The 17827-nt window shown below is 38.0% G+C and overlaps 1 protein-coding gene across 6 annotated transcripts in view; it reads left to right on the top strand.

Moving 5' to 3' along the window:
- ANKS1B (ankyrin repeat and sterile alpha motif domain containing 1B) overlaps nucleotides 1–17827 on the top strand; it is a 1280047-nt gene that overhangs the window by 762265 nt on the left and 499955 nt on the right. For all 6 annotated transcript variants that reach the window (XM_054442265.2, XM_054442272.2, XM_054442264.1 and 3 more), the window contains exons 13-14: nucleotides 842–1431; nucleotides 3300–3372. In XM_054442265.2, coding sequence (XP_054298240.1) covers nucleotides 842–1431; nucleotides 3300–3372 — 663 coding nt within the window. The remainder of the gene's footprint in view (nucleotides 1–841; nucleotides 1432–3299; nucleotides 3373–17827) is intronic.

Raw genomic sequence — 17827 nt, 5'->3', positions numbered from 1 at the left:
ATTTTAAATCTCAGAGAAAATGTGTGTTTTATCTTAGAAAAAAATACAAAGGAATAAAAATTATCATTCATCATCGGTTTCTTTTCTGCATTACATCTTCAAAGTTCTGAAGAAATTAGAAAATAGCTAATGCTATTTCAGTGAAGAAAGAAAAAGCTACCTTTGTGTTCATAGCTCAACATTAGTTTCTTGTATTAGAGTCTCTCTTTTTCTGATATTGCGTTGTTTGCCTATGTTAAGTCTGAACAAATTTTTTTTGTCTAAATTATGTAATCTGCATAGAATCATTTTTAATTTATATTTAAGGTAATATGATCAGGATTATTAAACTTAAATTACTTTTAATAATACCTTCTTTCAAAATTTGGTTTTTGAATTTATTTGTTGGGAGGAGGGCAGAGGGTTGTCATTATATGTGAGCTTGACTTACCTGCCTAGTGTCCTACTGCATGATTATTCATTTACTGTGAGAGTTTAGATGTGTGTGTTCTACTTTAAGAAAACCCAGTTTTATTCATTGACTATAAAACATATACCCTGGGTTCAAGGGAGAAGTGAATGAAGTCACTCAATTAATACACAATTCATACTTTTGAAATGAACTCTAAGGTATATCAGAAAGAATGATTCACACATGCACACACACACACACACACACACACTCATACATTCATTCTATACATGGCACTGTGGGGTCAGGGGTATTTCATAAAGTGAAGGTATTGCTGTGTAGCAGTAAATGAAATGCTTGGATAGCCCACGTGTTCATAAGGGCACTGCTATTATATCGTGGCTTTCAGAACCCTTTATAAACCCTGCTATCCCTTCCTTCCTTTTGCAGATGACCTCTCCCGACAGGATGACAGTGATCCCCCAAAAGAATATGATCCTGGGCAATTTGCAGGCCTGCTCCATGGATCCTCTCCAGCCTGTGAGTCCCCTGAAAATCCATTTCATCTCTATGGGAAAAGAGAACAATGTGAAAAAGGACAAGATGAAGTCAGTTTGGCAAACAGTCCTTTGCCTTTCAAGCAGTCTCCAATAGAAAATAACTCAGAACCTTTGGTAAAGAAAATTAAACCCAAAGTGGTCAGTAGAACAATTTTTCACAAAAAAAGCAACCAACTCGAAAACCATACCATTGTTGGCACAAGATCAACCAGGAGTGGATCTCGGAATGGGGACCAGTGGGTTATGAACACAGGGGGATTTGTGGAGAGAGCCTGCACTCTGGGGAGAATAAGGTCGTTGCCTAAAGCCTTGATCGACATGCATTTATCAAAAAATGTCTCTAAATCTGATTCTGATCTCATTGCCTATCCTTCCAATGAGAAAACATCAAGAGTTAACTGGAGTGAATCTTCCACTGCTGAACACAGTTCTAAAGGGAATTCTGAAAGAACACCATCCTTCACATCGGAATGGGAAGAAGTAAGCTTTTTTCTTCTTGCTGTTCATCCTATAAGGCTTTGCAGTTGAGGGAGGTTTGGGGGAAGAATTTTCAGCTTTTTAGCTCTTTCAAGAGCAAGAAAAAAAAAAGCATACAGCTCCAACCGGAATGAAATGGTTCTGTGGGTAATGCATGGTAATTTCACAGCAAGTATAAAAACAAACACAGTTCCACACATGTGGGTTAATCTATTGTTTCCATAGAAATTGATATCAAGCAGAAGTAATAACTAGCTATGAGGTACAAGAGAATATTCGCATCTCGTCCTACCAAGCACTGCAGCTGACAAATCGAGAAAAAGCTTGGTATTTTGCTCTGTGTTGTTTTGCTACTTGCCAAACTCTTTGTTAGCTTGTCTCCCTTCTTTAAAGTATCTTATATTTTCAGAAGAGCTCCTTAGAATCTTCATAGTAAATAAAGTGTCCTAGCTCTTCTCCAGCCACCATACAATAAACACACATCATTTGATATTTCCCTTTTGCAGCTATCAGGGAAATAAAGAAAAAAATGTTTGAGGTTCAAATATCACCAATTTAAGTTCTACTTAAGGATTAAGTCTTTAATTTCATACAGTCTCTCTTGGCATTTCATTCTAACACATCACATATTGTCTCTGAAAAGACTGTACCAGTTGGATTAGGTTTAGAAGCACGATAGATCATCATAGTATTTGGAGAACTAGAAATGGATATGGTCTGATAATGATATTCTGAACTGAGCTGTTTGGGAAAATCACTTAATATCTCTGCATCTGTTTCAGGGTGAACAAACTGGGACATTTAAGTAATGCCCATTGTCGTTTCTGAAACCTGCTATCTTATTCAGGTTGCTAACATCAAGAGAGTCATTAAGCCATATATTGCTATAGCTTAGACAGTCATATTCTTCCTTTAAATTCCATACTAGTAGATGGTTAGTTTTTCAAGTATAGCCATTTCTTATATTTATTAATTTAGTGAATAACATCTGAAATCCTTTTGTAGAGGCAAGATTAATTAACATTTAACTTAGATCTTATAATTAAGTTGTTTTTATGCCTAGATGCTGGTGATTGGATGCCAGTAATCAGCTTGTGGCTGGTCAAACCATTTGGTTAGAACTTGGCTCCAGGCCGGGCACGGTGGCTCATGCCTGTAATCCCAGTACTTTGGGGCGCCGAGGCGGGTAGATCACTTGAGGCCAGGAGTTTAGAAACATCCTGGCCAACATGGCAAAATCCCATCTCTACTAACAACACAAAAATTAGCCAGGTGTGGTGGCACACGCCTGTAATCCCAGCTACTTGGGAGGCTGAGGCACGAGACTCGTTTGGACCTGGGTGGCAGAGGTTGCAGTGAGCTGAGATGGTGCCACTGTACTGTAGCCTAGGCAACACAGCGAGATTCTGTCAAAACAAAAAACAAAAAACTTTGCTCCTGTGGCCATGCTCTCCACACCCTGAAACCTGCTCCTTTACCAGTCAGATGGGATGCATGTTCTTAGGCAGAAGAAGAAGGAAGCCAGAGAGCAAAGACTTTGTCACATGAATTTATCTACAGTCCTTCTGAGTTTGAAGAATACACAGTTCCTAAATGACCAGTCTATCTAAGTACAAAGTTTATTTCAAGAAACACAAAGAAAGGGCAAGCTAATTTTGAAAGTTTAAGAAAGGGGAACATACTTTACATTTTAATAAAACAATCCAAAAGATGTTTGCTTCCCTTTAAATATTTCACTATGTGTCTCTTAACTGTGGAACACTGTGGTAATAACATCAAAAATATTTGCTCCCTTCATTTGAAACTTATTTTAAAATACAGTGTTAAAAGTGAATGTAACAATCCATCTAAATGGTTTTTGTTTCTTACAGATTGACAAAATAATGAGCTCCATAGATGTTGGAATCAACAACGAACTTAAAGAGATGAATGGTGAGACCACAAGTAAGGAAATCTTCCTCTACATTATAATGAATAAATGTGCTTAAGGAGTAGTGAGAAAATGATAGGAATCTTTAGATAATTGCATTTCTTTCATTATAACAATAACTACAAATTATTTCCTTCCACTCTCAGATCTAACAACAATGACATATAAGCAACATCAGTTATAAGAATATTGACTTAGCAAATTGAAAGGATTTTTCCCATGTGCTATTTTACTATGCCAGTGAAGTTTTTCTTTTTTTTTTTTAAGAATTTTTTAATAATACTTTTAATTTAAATATATTTCAAACTCTCTGTTGGTTGTAAGTCTTTTTTTTATTATTATACTTTAAGTGCTAGGATGCATGTGCACAATGTGCAGGTTTGTTACATAGGTATACATGTACCATGTTGGTTTGCTGCACCCATCAACTCGTCATTTACATTAGGTATTTCTCCTAATGCTATCCCTCCCCCAGCTCCCCACCCCACAAGAGGCCCCTGCATGTGATGTTCCCTGCCCTGTGTCCATGTGTTCTCATTGTTCACTTATGAGTGAGAACATGTGGTGTTTGGTTTTCTGTCCTTGTGACAGTTTGCTGAGAATGATGGTTTCCTGCTTCATCCATGTCCCTGCAAAGGACATGAACTCATCCTTTTTAATGGCTGTATAGTATTCCATGGTGTATATATGCCACATTTTCTTAATCCAGTCTATCACTGGTGGACATTTGGGTTGGTTCCAAGTCTTTGCTATTGTGAATAGTGCCACAATAAACATACGTGTGAATGTGTCTTCATAGTAACATGATTTATAATCCTTTAGGTATATACCCAGTAATGGGATGGCTGGGTCAAATGGTATTTCTAGTTCTAGATCCTTGAGGAATCACCACGCTGTCTTCCACAATGTTTGAACTAATTTACGCTCCCACAAACAGTGTAAAAGCATTCCTATTTCTCCACATCCTCTCCAGTATCTGTTGTTTCCTGACTTTTAATGATTGCTATTCTAACTGGCGTGAGATGGTATCTCATTGTGGTTTTGATTTGCATTTCTCTGATGCCCAGTGATGATGAGCATTTTTTCATGTGTCTGTTGGCTGGATAGATGTCTTCTTTTGAGAAGTGTCTGTTCGTAACCTTTGCCCACTTTTTTATGGGGTTATTTGTTTTTTTCTTGTAAATTTGTTTAAGTTCTTTGTGGATTTTGGATATTAGCCCTTTGTCAGATAGGTAGATTGCAAAAATTTTCCCCCATTCTGGAGGTTGCCTTTTCTTTTGCTGTGTGGAATCTCTTTAGTTTAATTAGATCCCATTTGTCTATTCTGGCTTTTGTTGCCATTGCTTTTGGTGTTTCAGTCATGAAGCCTTTGCCCATGCCTATGTCCTGAATAGTATTGCCTAGGTTTTCTTCTAGTGTTTTTATGGTGTTAGGTCTTACATTAAAGTCATTAAGCCATCTTGAGTTAATTTTTGTATATGGTGTGAGGAAGGGATCCAGTTTCAGCTTTCTACATATGGCTAGCCAGTTTTCCCAGCACCATTTATTAAATCCTTTCCCCATTGCTTGTTTTTGTCAGGTTTGTTGAAGATCAGATGGTTGTAGATGTGTGTTGTTATATCTGAGGCCTCTGTTCTGTTCCATTGGTCTGTATATCTGTTTTGGTACCAGAACCATGCTGTTTTGGTTACTGTAGCCTTGTAGTATAATTTGAAGTCAGATAGTGTGATGCCTCCTGGTTTGTTCTTTTTGCTTAGGGTTGTCTTGGCTCCGCAGGCTCTTTTTTGGTTCCATATGAATTGTAAAGTAGTTTTTTCCAATTCTGTGAAGAAAGTCAGTGGCAACTTGATGGGGATAGCATTGAATCTATAAATTACCTTGGGCAGTGTGGCCATTTTCACGATATTGACTCTTCTTATCCATGAGCATGGAATGTTCTTCCATTTGTTTGTGTCCTCTTTTATTTCATTGAGCAGTGGTTTGTAGTTCTGGTTAAAGAGGTCCTTCACATCCCTTGTAAATTAGATTCCTAGGTATTTTATTCTCTTTGTAGTAATTGTGAATGGGAGATCACTCATGGTTTGACTTTCTGTTTGTCTATTATTGGTGTATAGGAATGCTTGTGATTTTTGCACATTGATTTTGTATCCTGAGATTCTGCTGAAGTTGCTTATCAGCCTAAGGAGATTTTGGACTAAAATGATTGGGTTTTCTAAATATACAATCATATCGTCTGCAAACAGAGACAATTTGACTTCCTCTTTTCCTAATTGATTTATTTCATTCTCTTGCCTGATTGATCTGGCCAGAACTTCCAACACTATTTTGAATAGGAGTGGTGAGAGAGGGCATCCCTGTCTTGTGCCGGTTTTCAAAGGGAATGCTTCCAGTTTTTGCCCATTCAGTATGATATTGGCTGTGGGTTTGTCATAAATAGCTCTTATTATTTTGAGATACATTCCATCAATACCTAGTTTATTGAGAGTTTTTAGCATGAAGGGCTGTTGAATTTTGTTGAAGGTCTTTTCTGTATCTACTGAGATAATCATGTCCTTTTTGTTGTTGGTTCTGTTTATATGATGGATTACATTTATTGATTTGCGTATGTTGAACCAACCTGGCATCCCAGGGATGAAGCCAACCTGATCGTGGTAGATAAGCTTCTTGATGTGCTGTTGGATTCAGTTTGCTAGTATTTTATTGAGGATTTTCACATCGATGTTCATCAAGGATATTGGCATAAGATTCTCTTTTGTTGTTGTGTCTCTGCCAGGCTTTGGTATCAGGATGATGCTGGCCTCATAAAATGAGTTAGGGAGGATTTCCTCTTTTTCTATTGATTGGAAAAGTTTCAGAAGGAATGGTACCAGTTCCTCTTTGTACCTCTGGTAGAACTCGACTGTGAATTTGTCTGGTCCTGGACTTTTTTTAGTTGGTAGGCTATTTATTATTGCCTCAATTTCAGAACCTGTTATTGATCTATTCAGAGATTCAGCTTCTTCCTGGTTTAGTCTTGGGAGGGTGTTTGTGTCCAGGAATTTACCCATTTCTTCTAGATTTTCTACTTTATTTGTGTAGAGGTGTTTATAGTATTCTCTGATGGTAGTTTGTATTTCTGTGGGATTGGTGGTGATATCCCCTTTATCATTTTTTATTGCATCTATTTGATTCTTCTCTCTTTTCTACTTTATTAGTCTTGCTAGTGGTCTATCAATTTTGTTGATCTTTTCAAAAAACCAGCTCCTGGATTCATTGATTTTTTGAAGGGTTTTTTGTGTCTCTATCTCCTTCAATTCTGCTCTGATCTTAATTATTTCTTATCTTCTGCTAGCTTTTGAATTTGTTTGCTCTTGTTTCTCTAGTTCTTTTAATTGTGATGTTAGGGTGTCAATTTTAGATCTTTCCTGCTTTCTCTTGTGGGCATTTAGTGCTATAAGTTTCCCTCTACACACTGCTTTAAATGTATCCCAGAGATTCTGGTACAACGTGTCTTTGTTCTCATTGGTTTCAAAGAACATCTTTATTTCTGCCTTCATTTTGTTATTTACCCAGTAGTCATTCAGGAGCAGGTTGTTCAGTTTCCATGTAGTTGTGCAGTTTTGAGTGAATTTCTTAATCCTGAGTTCTAATTTGATTGCACTGTGGTCTTAGAGACAGATCGTTATGATTTCTGCTCTTTTACATTTGCTGAGGAGTGTTTTACTTCTAACTATGTGGTCAATTTTAGAATAAGTGGAATGTGGTGCTGAGAAGATTTGGGGTATGGAGTTCTGTAGATGTCTATTATGTCTGCTTGGTCTGGAGCTGAGTTCAAGTCCTGGATATCCTTGTTAACTTTCTCTTTTATTTATCTGTCTAATATTGGCAGTGGGGTGTTAAAGTCTATCATTATTATTGTGTGGGAGTCTATGTCTCTTTGTCGGTCTCTAAGGACTTGCTTTATGAATCTGGTTACTCCTGTATTGGGTGCATATATATTTAGGATAGTTAGCTCTTCTTGTTGAATTGATCCCTTTACCATTATGTAGTGGCCTTCTTTGTCTCTTTTGATCTTGTTGGTTTAAAGTCTGTTTTATCAGAGACTAGGATTGCAATCCCTGCTTTTTTTTTGTTTTCCATTTGCTTGGTAGATCTTCCTCCATCCCATTATTTTGAGCCTATGTGTGTCTCTGCATGTGAGATCGGTCTCCTGAATACAGCACACTGATGGGTCTTGGCTCTTTATCCAATTTGCCAGTCTGTGTCTTTTAATAGGGGCATTTAGCCCATTTACATTTAAGGTTAATATTGTTATCTTTGAATTTGACCCTATCATTATTATGTTTGCTGGTTATTTTGCCTGTTAATTGCACAGTTTCCTCATAGTGTTGATGGTCTTTACAATTTGGCGTGTTTTTGGAGTGGCTGGTACTGGTTGTTCCTTTCCATGTTTAGTGCTTCCTTCAGGAGCTCTTGTAAGGTAGGCCTGGTGGTGACAAAATCTCTCAGCATTTGCTTGTCTGTAAAGGATTTTATTTCTCCTTCATTTATGAAGCATAATTTGGCTGGATATGAGATTCTGGGTTGAAAATTCTTTTCTTTAAGAATGTTGAATATTGGCCCCCACTCTCTTCTTCCTTGTAATGTTTCTGCCAAGAGATCCACTGTTAGTCTAATGGGCTTCCCTTTGTGGGTAACCCAACCTTTCTCTCTGGCTGCCTTTAACATTTTTTCCTTCATTTCAACCTTGTTGAATGTGACGATTATGTGTCTTGGGGTTGCTCTTCTCGAGGAGTATCTTTGTGGTGTTCTCTGTATTTCCTGAATTTGAATGTTGGCCTGCCTTGCTAGATTAGGGAAGTTCTCCTAGATAATATCCTGAAGAGTGTTTTCTAACTTGGTTCCATTCTCCCTGTCACTTTCCGGTATACCAATCAAACATATATTTGGTCTTTTCACATAGTCTCATATTTCTTGGAGGCTTTGTTCATTTCTTTTCACTCTTTTTTCTCTAATCTTGTCTTCTTGCTTTATTTCATTAATTTGATCTTTGATCACTGATATCCTTTCTTCCACTTGATCAAATCAGCTATTGATGCTTGTGCATGCATCATGAAGTTCTTGTGCTTTGGTTTTCAGTTCCATCAGGTCATTTAAAGTCTTCTGTACACCATTTATTCTAGTTAGCCATTCGTCTAACCTTTTTTCAAGGTTTTTAGCTTCCTTGAGATGGGTTAGAACATGCTCCTTTAGCTCAGAGGAGTTTGTTATTACCAACCTTCTGAAGGATACTTCTGTCAATTCATCAAACTCATTCTCTGTCCAGTTTTGTTCCCTTGCTGGCGAGGAGCTGCAATCCTTTGGAAGAGAGGAGGCATTCTGGTTTTTGGAGTTTTCAGCTTTTCTGCTGTGGTTTCTCCCCATTTTTGTGGTTTTATCTACCTTTGGTCTTTGATGTTGGTGACCTATACAGATGGGGTTTTGGTATGGATGTCGTTTTTGTTGCTGTAGATGCTATTCCTTTCTGTTTGTTAGTTTTCCTTCTGATAGTCAAGCCCCTCAGCTGCAAGTCTGCTGGAGTTTGCTGGAGGCCCACTCCAGACCCTGTTTGCCTGGGTGTCACTAGCGGAGGCTGCAGAACAGCAAATATTGCTGCCTGATCCTTCCTCTGGAAGCTTTGTCCCAGAGGAGCACCTACCTCTTTGAGGTGTCTGTTGGCCCCTACTGGGAGGTGTCTCCCAGTCAGGCTACACAGGGGTCAGGGACCTGCTTGAGGAGGCAGTCTGTCTGTTCTTGGAGCTCAAACGCTGTGCTGAGAGAACCACTGCTCTCTTCAGAGCTGTCAGACAGGGACATTAGAGTCTGCAGAAACTGTCTGCTGCCTTTTGTTCTGCTGTGCCCTTCCCCCAGAGGTGGAATCTAGAGAGGCAGTAGGCCTTGCTGAGCTGCGGTGGACTCCACCCAGTTGGAGCTTCCCAGCTGCTTTGTTCACACTGTGAGCTACTCAAGCCTCAACAGTGACGGATGCCCCTCCCCCCGTCAAGCTGCAGCGTTGCATGTTGATCTCAGACTGCTGCACTAGCAGTGAGCAAGGAGGCTCCGTGGGTGTGGGACCCGCCAAGCCAGGCAAGGGAAGGTATCTCCTGGTCTGCCAGTTGCTAAGACTGTGGGAAAAGTGCAGTATTTGATCAGGAGTGTACCATTTCTCCAGGTACAGTCTGTCACAGCTTCCCTTGGCTAGGAAGGGGAAATCCCCCAACCCCTTGCACTTCCTGGGTGAGGCAACACCCCGCCCTGCTTCAGCTCACCATCTGTGGGCTGCACCCACTGTCCAACCAGTCTCAATGAGATGAACCAGGTACCTCAGTTGGAAATGCAGAAATCACCCATCTTCTGCATCGATCTCACTGGGAACTGCAGACCAGAGCTCTTCTTATTCAGCCATCTTGGACACCAGTGAAATTTTTCTATGCGCTAGGCATGTGCCTGTAGTCCCAGGTACTTGGGAGGCTGAGGCCAGAGGATTGCTAGAGCCTAGGTGTTTGAGACCAGCCTTGGCAAGATAGTGAGACCCTGTCTTCAAATATGTATATATTTAGACACACATGCACACACATGAGGGTTCCACTTTATGTAGAGCTCAGTATGAAGCACTTCAAAGCATTAAAGAATCTGATGACTTAATACACTAATATTTCTTATTCAGTGAAACATTCACCTGACGAAAGTGATTAACAACTTCTGCTAAGTTGTGGGCTCCAATTTGGCAAGAACTGTGTGTTAATCATCTTTATGTATCCCATAATACTTAGCAGACTATTTCACAAATAGTTGGTTTTGCAATCACTGTTTTATATATTACTCTTACTAAGTATTATTTTCTTCCCTACAACTAAAGTTCAGAGCCAAAGTGGAAGGCCATATCAGATCCAAATCTATTCATTTTTCTTGTTTGAGTTTTGTAGCCAATACAGAGATATTTGCATTACTTCAGTATTGACACCAAATGTATGTGGAGCCCCCAGACACACACACACACACACACACACACACACACACACGCATATATATACATATATATGTATATAGCTGGGCCTGTACAGCTGGGTATAATGACTATTTTAGTGTAAGGCAGGCACAGTTGAAAAGTATGTGAATTTTGTGACAAACACACAGGAACACACCCCAAACAAAAAAGCCTGGTAATTCATTTTGATATTCTCAGTTGACATATTTGAAAAGTTACAAAAGAGCCCCAAATCTTACCATCCTTGCAATTTTCTTCTTTTTTAACTTTTATTTTATGTTCAGGGATACAAGTATGTTTGTTGCGTAGGTAAACTTGTATCATGGAGGTTTGTTGTCCAGATTATTTCATTACCCAAGTATTAAGCCTAGTACCCATTATTTTTCCTGACTCTCTCCCTCCTCCCACCCTCCATCCTCCAAAAGACATCAGTGTGTGTTGTTCCCCTCTGTGTGTCCGTGTGTTCTCGTCATTTAGCTCCCACTTATAAGTGAGAACATGCAGAATTTGGTTTTCTGTTCCTGTGTTAGTTTGCTAAGGATAATGGTCTCCAGCTCCATCCATGTCCTTGCAAAGGATATAATCTCATTCTTTTTAATGGGCAAAGCTGGAAGCATTATCCTTGAGAATCAGCACAAGACAAGCATGCCCTCCTTATTCCTATTCAACATAGTATCAGAAGTTCTGGCCAGTGCAATCAGGCAAGAGAAAGAAATAAAGGGCATCTGCTATGGTTTGGCTGTGTTCCCACCCAAATCTCATCTTGAATTGTAATCCTGATATGTCAAGGGAGGGACCTAGTGGGAGGTGATTGAATCATGCGGGTGGTTCCCGGCATGCTGTTTTCGTGATAGTGGGTGAGTTCTCACGAGACCTGATGGTCTTAAAGTGTGGCAATTCCCCCTTTACTGTGTCTCTCTCCTGCTGCCATGTAAAATGTGCCTTGCTTCCCCTTTGCCTTCCGCCATGATTGTAAGTTTCCTGAGGCCTCCTCAGCCATGCGAAACTGTGAGTCAGTTAAACCTCTTTTCTTTATAAATAACCCAGTCTCAGGTAGTATCTTTACAGCAGTGTGAAAAACGGACGAATACAGCATCCAAATAGGAAGAGAGGAAGTCAAACTATCCCTGTTTGCAGATGGCATGATCCTATATCTAGAAAACCCAATAGTATTATCCTTGCAGTTTTGTACTGAAGCAAAACTGAATGAACTACCTGCATCATTACAACTGCTAACATTAGGGAATTTTTCTCAAAATGTGATCTACAAATCACCTGCATCAAAATCACTTCCGGCACTGGTGAAAAATGAAGATTCCTCGTCTCCATGCTACTAAATCAGTATTTCTGGAGGCAGAGCTCAACAAATATGCCTTTTAAACAAGCAATCCAAGTGACTCTTAAGACCAGGAAAGTTGGAGAATGATTGTTTTATGGTGGATTGGCCTGGGTGGCTAAGAAGTAACATTGCAATCACTAAAAAGAATATGCAGGTCTAAGTGACACCCTGGTAGGAGTACCTTGCTTGTTTCTCTTATGTTGGAACAAGTGAGAAGTTATTCTAACTCGGCTGGGCCCCATGTTAATTAAGTGATAATTTTTAAAAAGGTCAAGCAATACTTTTTTTCCGAAATACAGGTTTGCATTAGATTTTAAAACTGAAAAATTCAGAAACAATTCTCAAAATTTCATACATATGTTTAGTGACCCAAGTATGATATTAGCTCCAAGACAGACTATGTAGCCAGTTCTCTCACATAGAAATGCTGACAAACACTGAGGAGTTTGCCAAAACCCAACGAACCAGCCTAGCAACATATGTTGCCACATAATTCTTTCAGGCCTGCTTACAGAATGATTTCAGGGATATTGTAAGAATACAGATCTTTGATTGATGTGAAGGTGAGAATTTCTTTTCTTATCAACTTTACTTATTCTATCTTTATTCAAAGATAGAGTGGCTGCCCAGTGTGATAGTAAGTTCCTCAGTACTGAGGATATTCAAGCTAGGCGTGCTTCTATGCTGGAATGGGGTTTCATGCATGAAGTCCCCAGCTAGACTTAGGTAATACTGGACATTAATGTTCTAAAATTCTTCAAACACATAGTGCCATTGAACCATAAAAATATGATAAACATGATTATTAAAAGTAAAAATAAATGTTAAAAGTGCCACTTGGACAAAGCTGCCTCTAATTATTTTTTCTTAATTCTCTTTCTACCTATCATATTGCCATCCTACCTACTGCCTTTATTTGTCATTTTTCTACAGTGGTAGTTAAAATGAAAGTGGAGACTCAGTCCCCAGAGAATCATTGTTATTAACAGAGGCTGGCTCTGTGTGTGCCTCAAGTTTTACCTCTTCATCACACACTACTTATGTGCTAAGTGATTGACCATGGCATGTACCATTCCACTTGGCCATTAGGCTAGTTGTGAATTACAGTTTTGCTGAGTTGCAGTTTTTTCCCTCTCAAGGCTAGGTTTAATTAGAGGTATGATAAACAACCCTGTGAAAATGGCATTCCACAAGTAATATTTTGGGTACTGAGTGTGGTTGGAAAATCACATGGTAAAAAAAAAAAAAAAAAAGACAGACATGAATTCAAATCTTGGCTCTGTTATTTACCAGCTGCTTGATCTTAGGCGACTTACTCAGTTTCCCCATTGACAGAAATGAGAATACTAATAGAGGATGATTGTAGAGACGTACGATGGCATATACATAAAAGTCTAACATATGTAGATATGTATTAAATTTTAGCTCTCACCTTGTCCTATTGTGATGCAGACATTGTGTTTGCTGCTGTGGTCATACCAAGATAAATACACATAAGCCCTGTCTTTAAGAATCTTAGAATGTCAGCTGATCTTACAGTCTTAATGTTAAATTCACTGTATTCTCAGGAATTGTTGCGGTGTGTCTGTTGGAATACAGGTCATAATAAATGCACCAGTCAGTTGGTACCAGAGAAGAGCAGTTACTAAAAGAGAGCATAAAATTCCAGAGTACCCTGGCAAAGAAAGAAGAAAAGTCTAATACACATCGATTTAAGTGGTCTAAGTTACTTTGATGAAATCTGATCATACTGTTTTTGCTTGACAGTTGGGAAGGGACAGGCAATGAAATTAATGGGAGGTAAATTTAAAATGAGCAAGAGGAAACACCATTTTACATAGTTTGTGTTGTCTATCTGCATAATTTTGCTTTGGAAGGATACTGAGTCAAGTGCTATGCCTGGCTTTAACAGAGCTGTGTAGTTTTTTGAACATTTATGTCTGTTGCTTAAGACCTCTTAGACAATTGGGAGAATAAAATCTTAAGCAATAGAGATGAAGGATCAAAGGTCAGCATTACATTTGGATGCTCTTGCCTATTTTATCTCAGCATTTTTGTTTGCTGTCCCCACCCCTACACATTTCTAATGTCAGATATTTTATAAACAAAATATTTATTGGATCAGGAAAAGATTTGGAGGTCTCTCATCTTTATTCCTATAAATATGAACCCACTCGAAGTTTGAGCAGTCTCTATGGGTCATCAACTAGTTTTACTAATAGAAATCAGTTTCCTCTTTTTCCTCCCACCCCAATTTTCTCAGCAATTATATAGTAGTTTGAAACTTATCCAGCAACATCAACTGTCCAGGACTAAGACACAAATAAGAGTAAATATAATTTCCTGAATTTGTTTGAGGTCAGTCCTTTTGATTCTCAGAACTTATTAATTCATAAGTTTTACAAACAACACTTCTATTTTCCCACTTGAAATCAGACTCAAATGCCAAACAAATCAGTATTGGTGTAGGATTCAATTATATTCAATGCCTCATATTGTGTAGAACACCCTGTTCTTCGGCAAAGCTGGATATGTGGTGTGATAATATATTCTACATCATCATGCACTCTCAGGTTTGCATTTTTAGAATCCTTTCAGATAACAGGTTTTGAAGTTAGATGAACCTGGTCTCAAGTCCCAGCTTTGCAATTTCTGACCTCCCTGACGTCAGCTTCCTCACCTAGAAACTCAGATTTTTAATAAACAGCCTATAAGACTATAGCAAGATTAAATTATACACTGTACTACTACAGTTTAGGTATCCCTTATCTGAAATGCTTGTGACCAGAAGTGTTTCAGATTTCAATTATTTTTGGATTTGGAATGTTTGCATATATATAATGAAATGTCTTGGAGTTGAGACCCAAATCTAAACATGAAATTCATTTGTTATTTATATACACCTTCTATATGAAGCATGAATGTAATTTTATACAATATTTTTAATAATTTTGTGCACAAAACAAAATTTTGACTGTGTTTTGACTGTGACTTGTCAAAATACAGTCAAAATTTTCTACTTGTGGTGTTATGTAGGTGTTCAAAAAATTAGATTTGGTAGCATTTTGGATTTCACATTTGCAGGTTGGGAATGCTCAAATTTATAGCCTGAAACATAACTGGTAATTCATAAATATAATTTTCTTGCCTTTTTATCAGAGTATGCATGGCTTCTCTTTCTCATTAGAGTGCATGCTCCACAGAAAGATGCTTGGGAAACCTTGCTTATCTTTTGATCACTGAGGATTGTAGTTAAGGTATAATTACTCATATTCTAAGTTGCTTTCATGTGGAATCTTTTCTGAAGTTTTATTTCATTGTCACTGTAATCATAAGAAAGTGCTTTCAAGTTAGGAAATTTACCACCTTCACTGGAACTACTTCAAATACTCACACTTTTCTAAGAATCAGGTTGAATATCTTCTTGATGGGATGGAGGATCACTTAAGTAAAGTGGAGGCAGTAATTGGCTCCACGGGACATGCTTGTCATTACACAAGAGCAAACATGCAGAGTAATCAAGCGCTCAGGCTTCACAATACAGGGGTGACAGATAATCTTATAAACACACTCCTATTTCTAAACCAGTTTTAATAATCTAATGTTACATTGAACAGACTGCAAGATATATGGACTATATTAGATTAATCTCAAGTGCATTTGTATAAAAATAGTTAAGTAGTTAAAATGTATTTTTAAGGCTGGCATTTTCTTCTTATACTTAAGGTTAAATTGTATTCATTTGTCAATATATAAATGCCATCTAGATTTTAATTATAAGTGAAAGTTATTAAAATTAATTCCTAAGGAATTTTATTATAGAGTACATTGTCTATATTGGATAGATAAAGCATAGTTCTTAGACAATTTGCTGGAAAATACATAGCTCTGAAATCAGTGGCTAACACTCATCCTACAGCCCTGCTTTCTAAGCTTTTGCTTCTATTCTTCCTGAGATCTGAGGGGCAGGTCACAGTTCAGAGTCCCTCACAGCAGCAGAGACCCACCCATAGAGAGTTTCTAGGACTTTAGGAACTCACTAAGGCAGAGTAAATGCTCTCTGGCTTCCTGATCCAAGCTCCTCTTTCCCTGGGTCTGCAGGAACAGGGAGAGCTCATATGTCCCTTTCTCCTAAAAGAGCCTCTTTCTAAGTAGAGGAGAGCAAACATCTTCACAGCCCTGGAAACTGCTCCTGCCTAATGTCTGGGTTGCTTCCAAGCCCCTCATGTTTGCTTATGTAGCTCTGGGTCTGCATCAGGAGGTACTTTGTCACCAATGCATCTGATAGCTATCCTCCTAAGTGGCAATATCACCCGCCAAACTCTAGGGAAACATTTGTTTTTAAAATGTATTTACAATCTCCTTATTACAGAACTAAAAAAAAAAAGGATGCTAAAATGTACTCCATTCTTAACTGTGTATCAGATGATGTGCAGTTTACTACTGTCAACACTTTTTGTATTCAATTCTCAAAACAACTCACTCAGTGAAGTATTATTATGCCCATTTTATAGATGAGGAAGAGCTCAGAAAAATAAGTAGCTTGTTGACTTCTCAGCTGCTTCAAACCCTGATTTTTCTTTTCTTGAAGTCCATACTCCTTTCAATAAAATATGCTGCTGACATAGAATAACAGAAGCTAGTCCATTTCTTCTTTCTGTTAGGTCGAATCATACAGACATGCACTAAAGAGAGCCATCTGAGGGAGTGTAAGTAGAGAACCAGCCTTCCTCTTAGCAAAGCATAACTACCAGCATGGAAGGCTTTAGCTAACACCCCACAGCCCTCCCAAAACACAGGCCACATAGTCATGTATGTAAATGAGTCACAGCCCTGAACATATCCTGTATCCCAAAAGTGAAGGCACAAACTCTAATGACGACCTAGGTTTCACTTATTTTCAGAGGAGAAATTTTCCTTGCCTCCAGTCATATTCTTTGTTCCATGAACTGTTACATTTCACATAAAAGCTTCTCTGAAATGCTTTGCAACAGGCATATTATATTTTTGATTTTGATTTCTTTGTACAGTACTATTTTTAATAGAAGCCACTGGAGAAGGTGGGTAGTGGAATACGTTAGCACACAAGCACACTCTTTTATCTACATCAAGAGAGGATTTATTTTCATTATTATTTTATATAACATTTTACTGACTTTTTTTCAGATAGATTAAATCTAAGGAATCACTTAATAATAGGATACCCATGTAAAAATGTGAATTTCAGTAATCGTTAGGCTAGCATGGGCTAACTAATCTTTATCAAGAGATCTTGTTTAATCAAACGATTGTGTTCTTAGCACCACAGACGCTAAAATGTATTTAGCACCATACATTCTAACTAGTGTTTAAAACCAAAAATAACATGCATAATATAAATTTTGATCTTTCAAATACCGCTGAGATTCTCTAGTATTCTAAAATTAGAGATAATGTTCATATGTGACATTTGGTTTCCCTTAAGTGTAAAATAGTTGAGTAGTATTCTGTGGTCTAATATTTGCTTATGACGTATCAATGGTTTAAAAATTGTACAGTTTTCAATTCAACAAAATATCTAACTCTCTAGAAGAGGCCTAGAGAGATGAGCAAGTGAAATCGCCCATTAGTAGTAGAACATTTTTCATGTCTCTGATATATGATCAACCAACATCAACTAACATCTGCTAACATACTTCCCATGATGATAAGCTCACTGCTTCCAGAGATAATATATTCTATCACTGAGACACTCAAGTTGTTGAAAACTTATTTTGTTGAGTCAGAAGTATGTCACCTAGGTTTGAATCTCACTATATCAATTATTGGCAGTGTCACCTTGTGCAAATCATTTCATCAGTCTGAATTTCACTTCTTCATATGAAAAACAGCTATAATAAATAATATCTACTTTCTTCAATATTATTGGGAGGCTCTAATTAATAAGGAAGTAGTTAACTACATTCCTAGTACATAGCAGATCTTAACAGATGACTTTTTTTTTTCTTGGACTTCTCTTTTCTTTTCCATCTATTATTTTCTTAAAAGAAAAATTTTTCCAAACTATGGATAATGATTTCTTATTTCCGGTATATATAAGTGTCTTAAGGATAGGAATGATGCTTACTTGATAGAATATACCCCT

The sequence above is a fragment of the Pongo pygmaeus genome, chromosome 10 (genome assembly GCF_028885625.2).
Source record: "Pongo pygmaeus isolate AG05252 chromosome 10, NHGRI_mPonPyg2-v2.0_pri, whole genome shotgun sequence".
Classification (NCBI taxonomy): Eukaryota; Metazoa; Chordata; class Mammalia; order Primates; family Hominidae; genus Pongo; species Pongo pygmaeus.
This window is presented reverse-complemented; position numbering and strand designations above follow the sequence as displayed.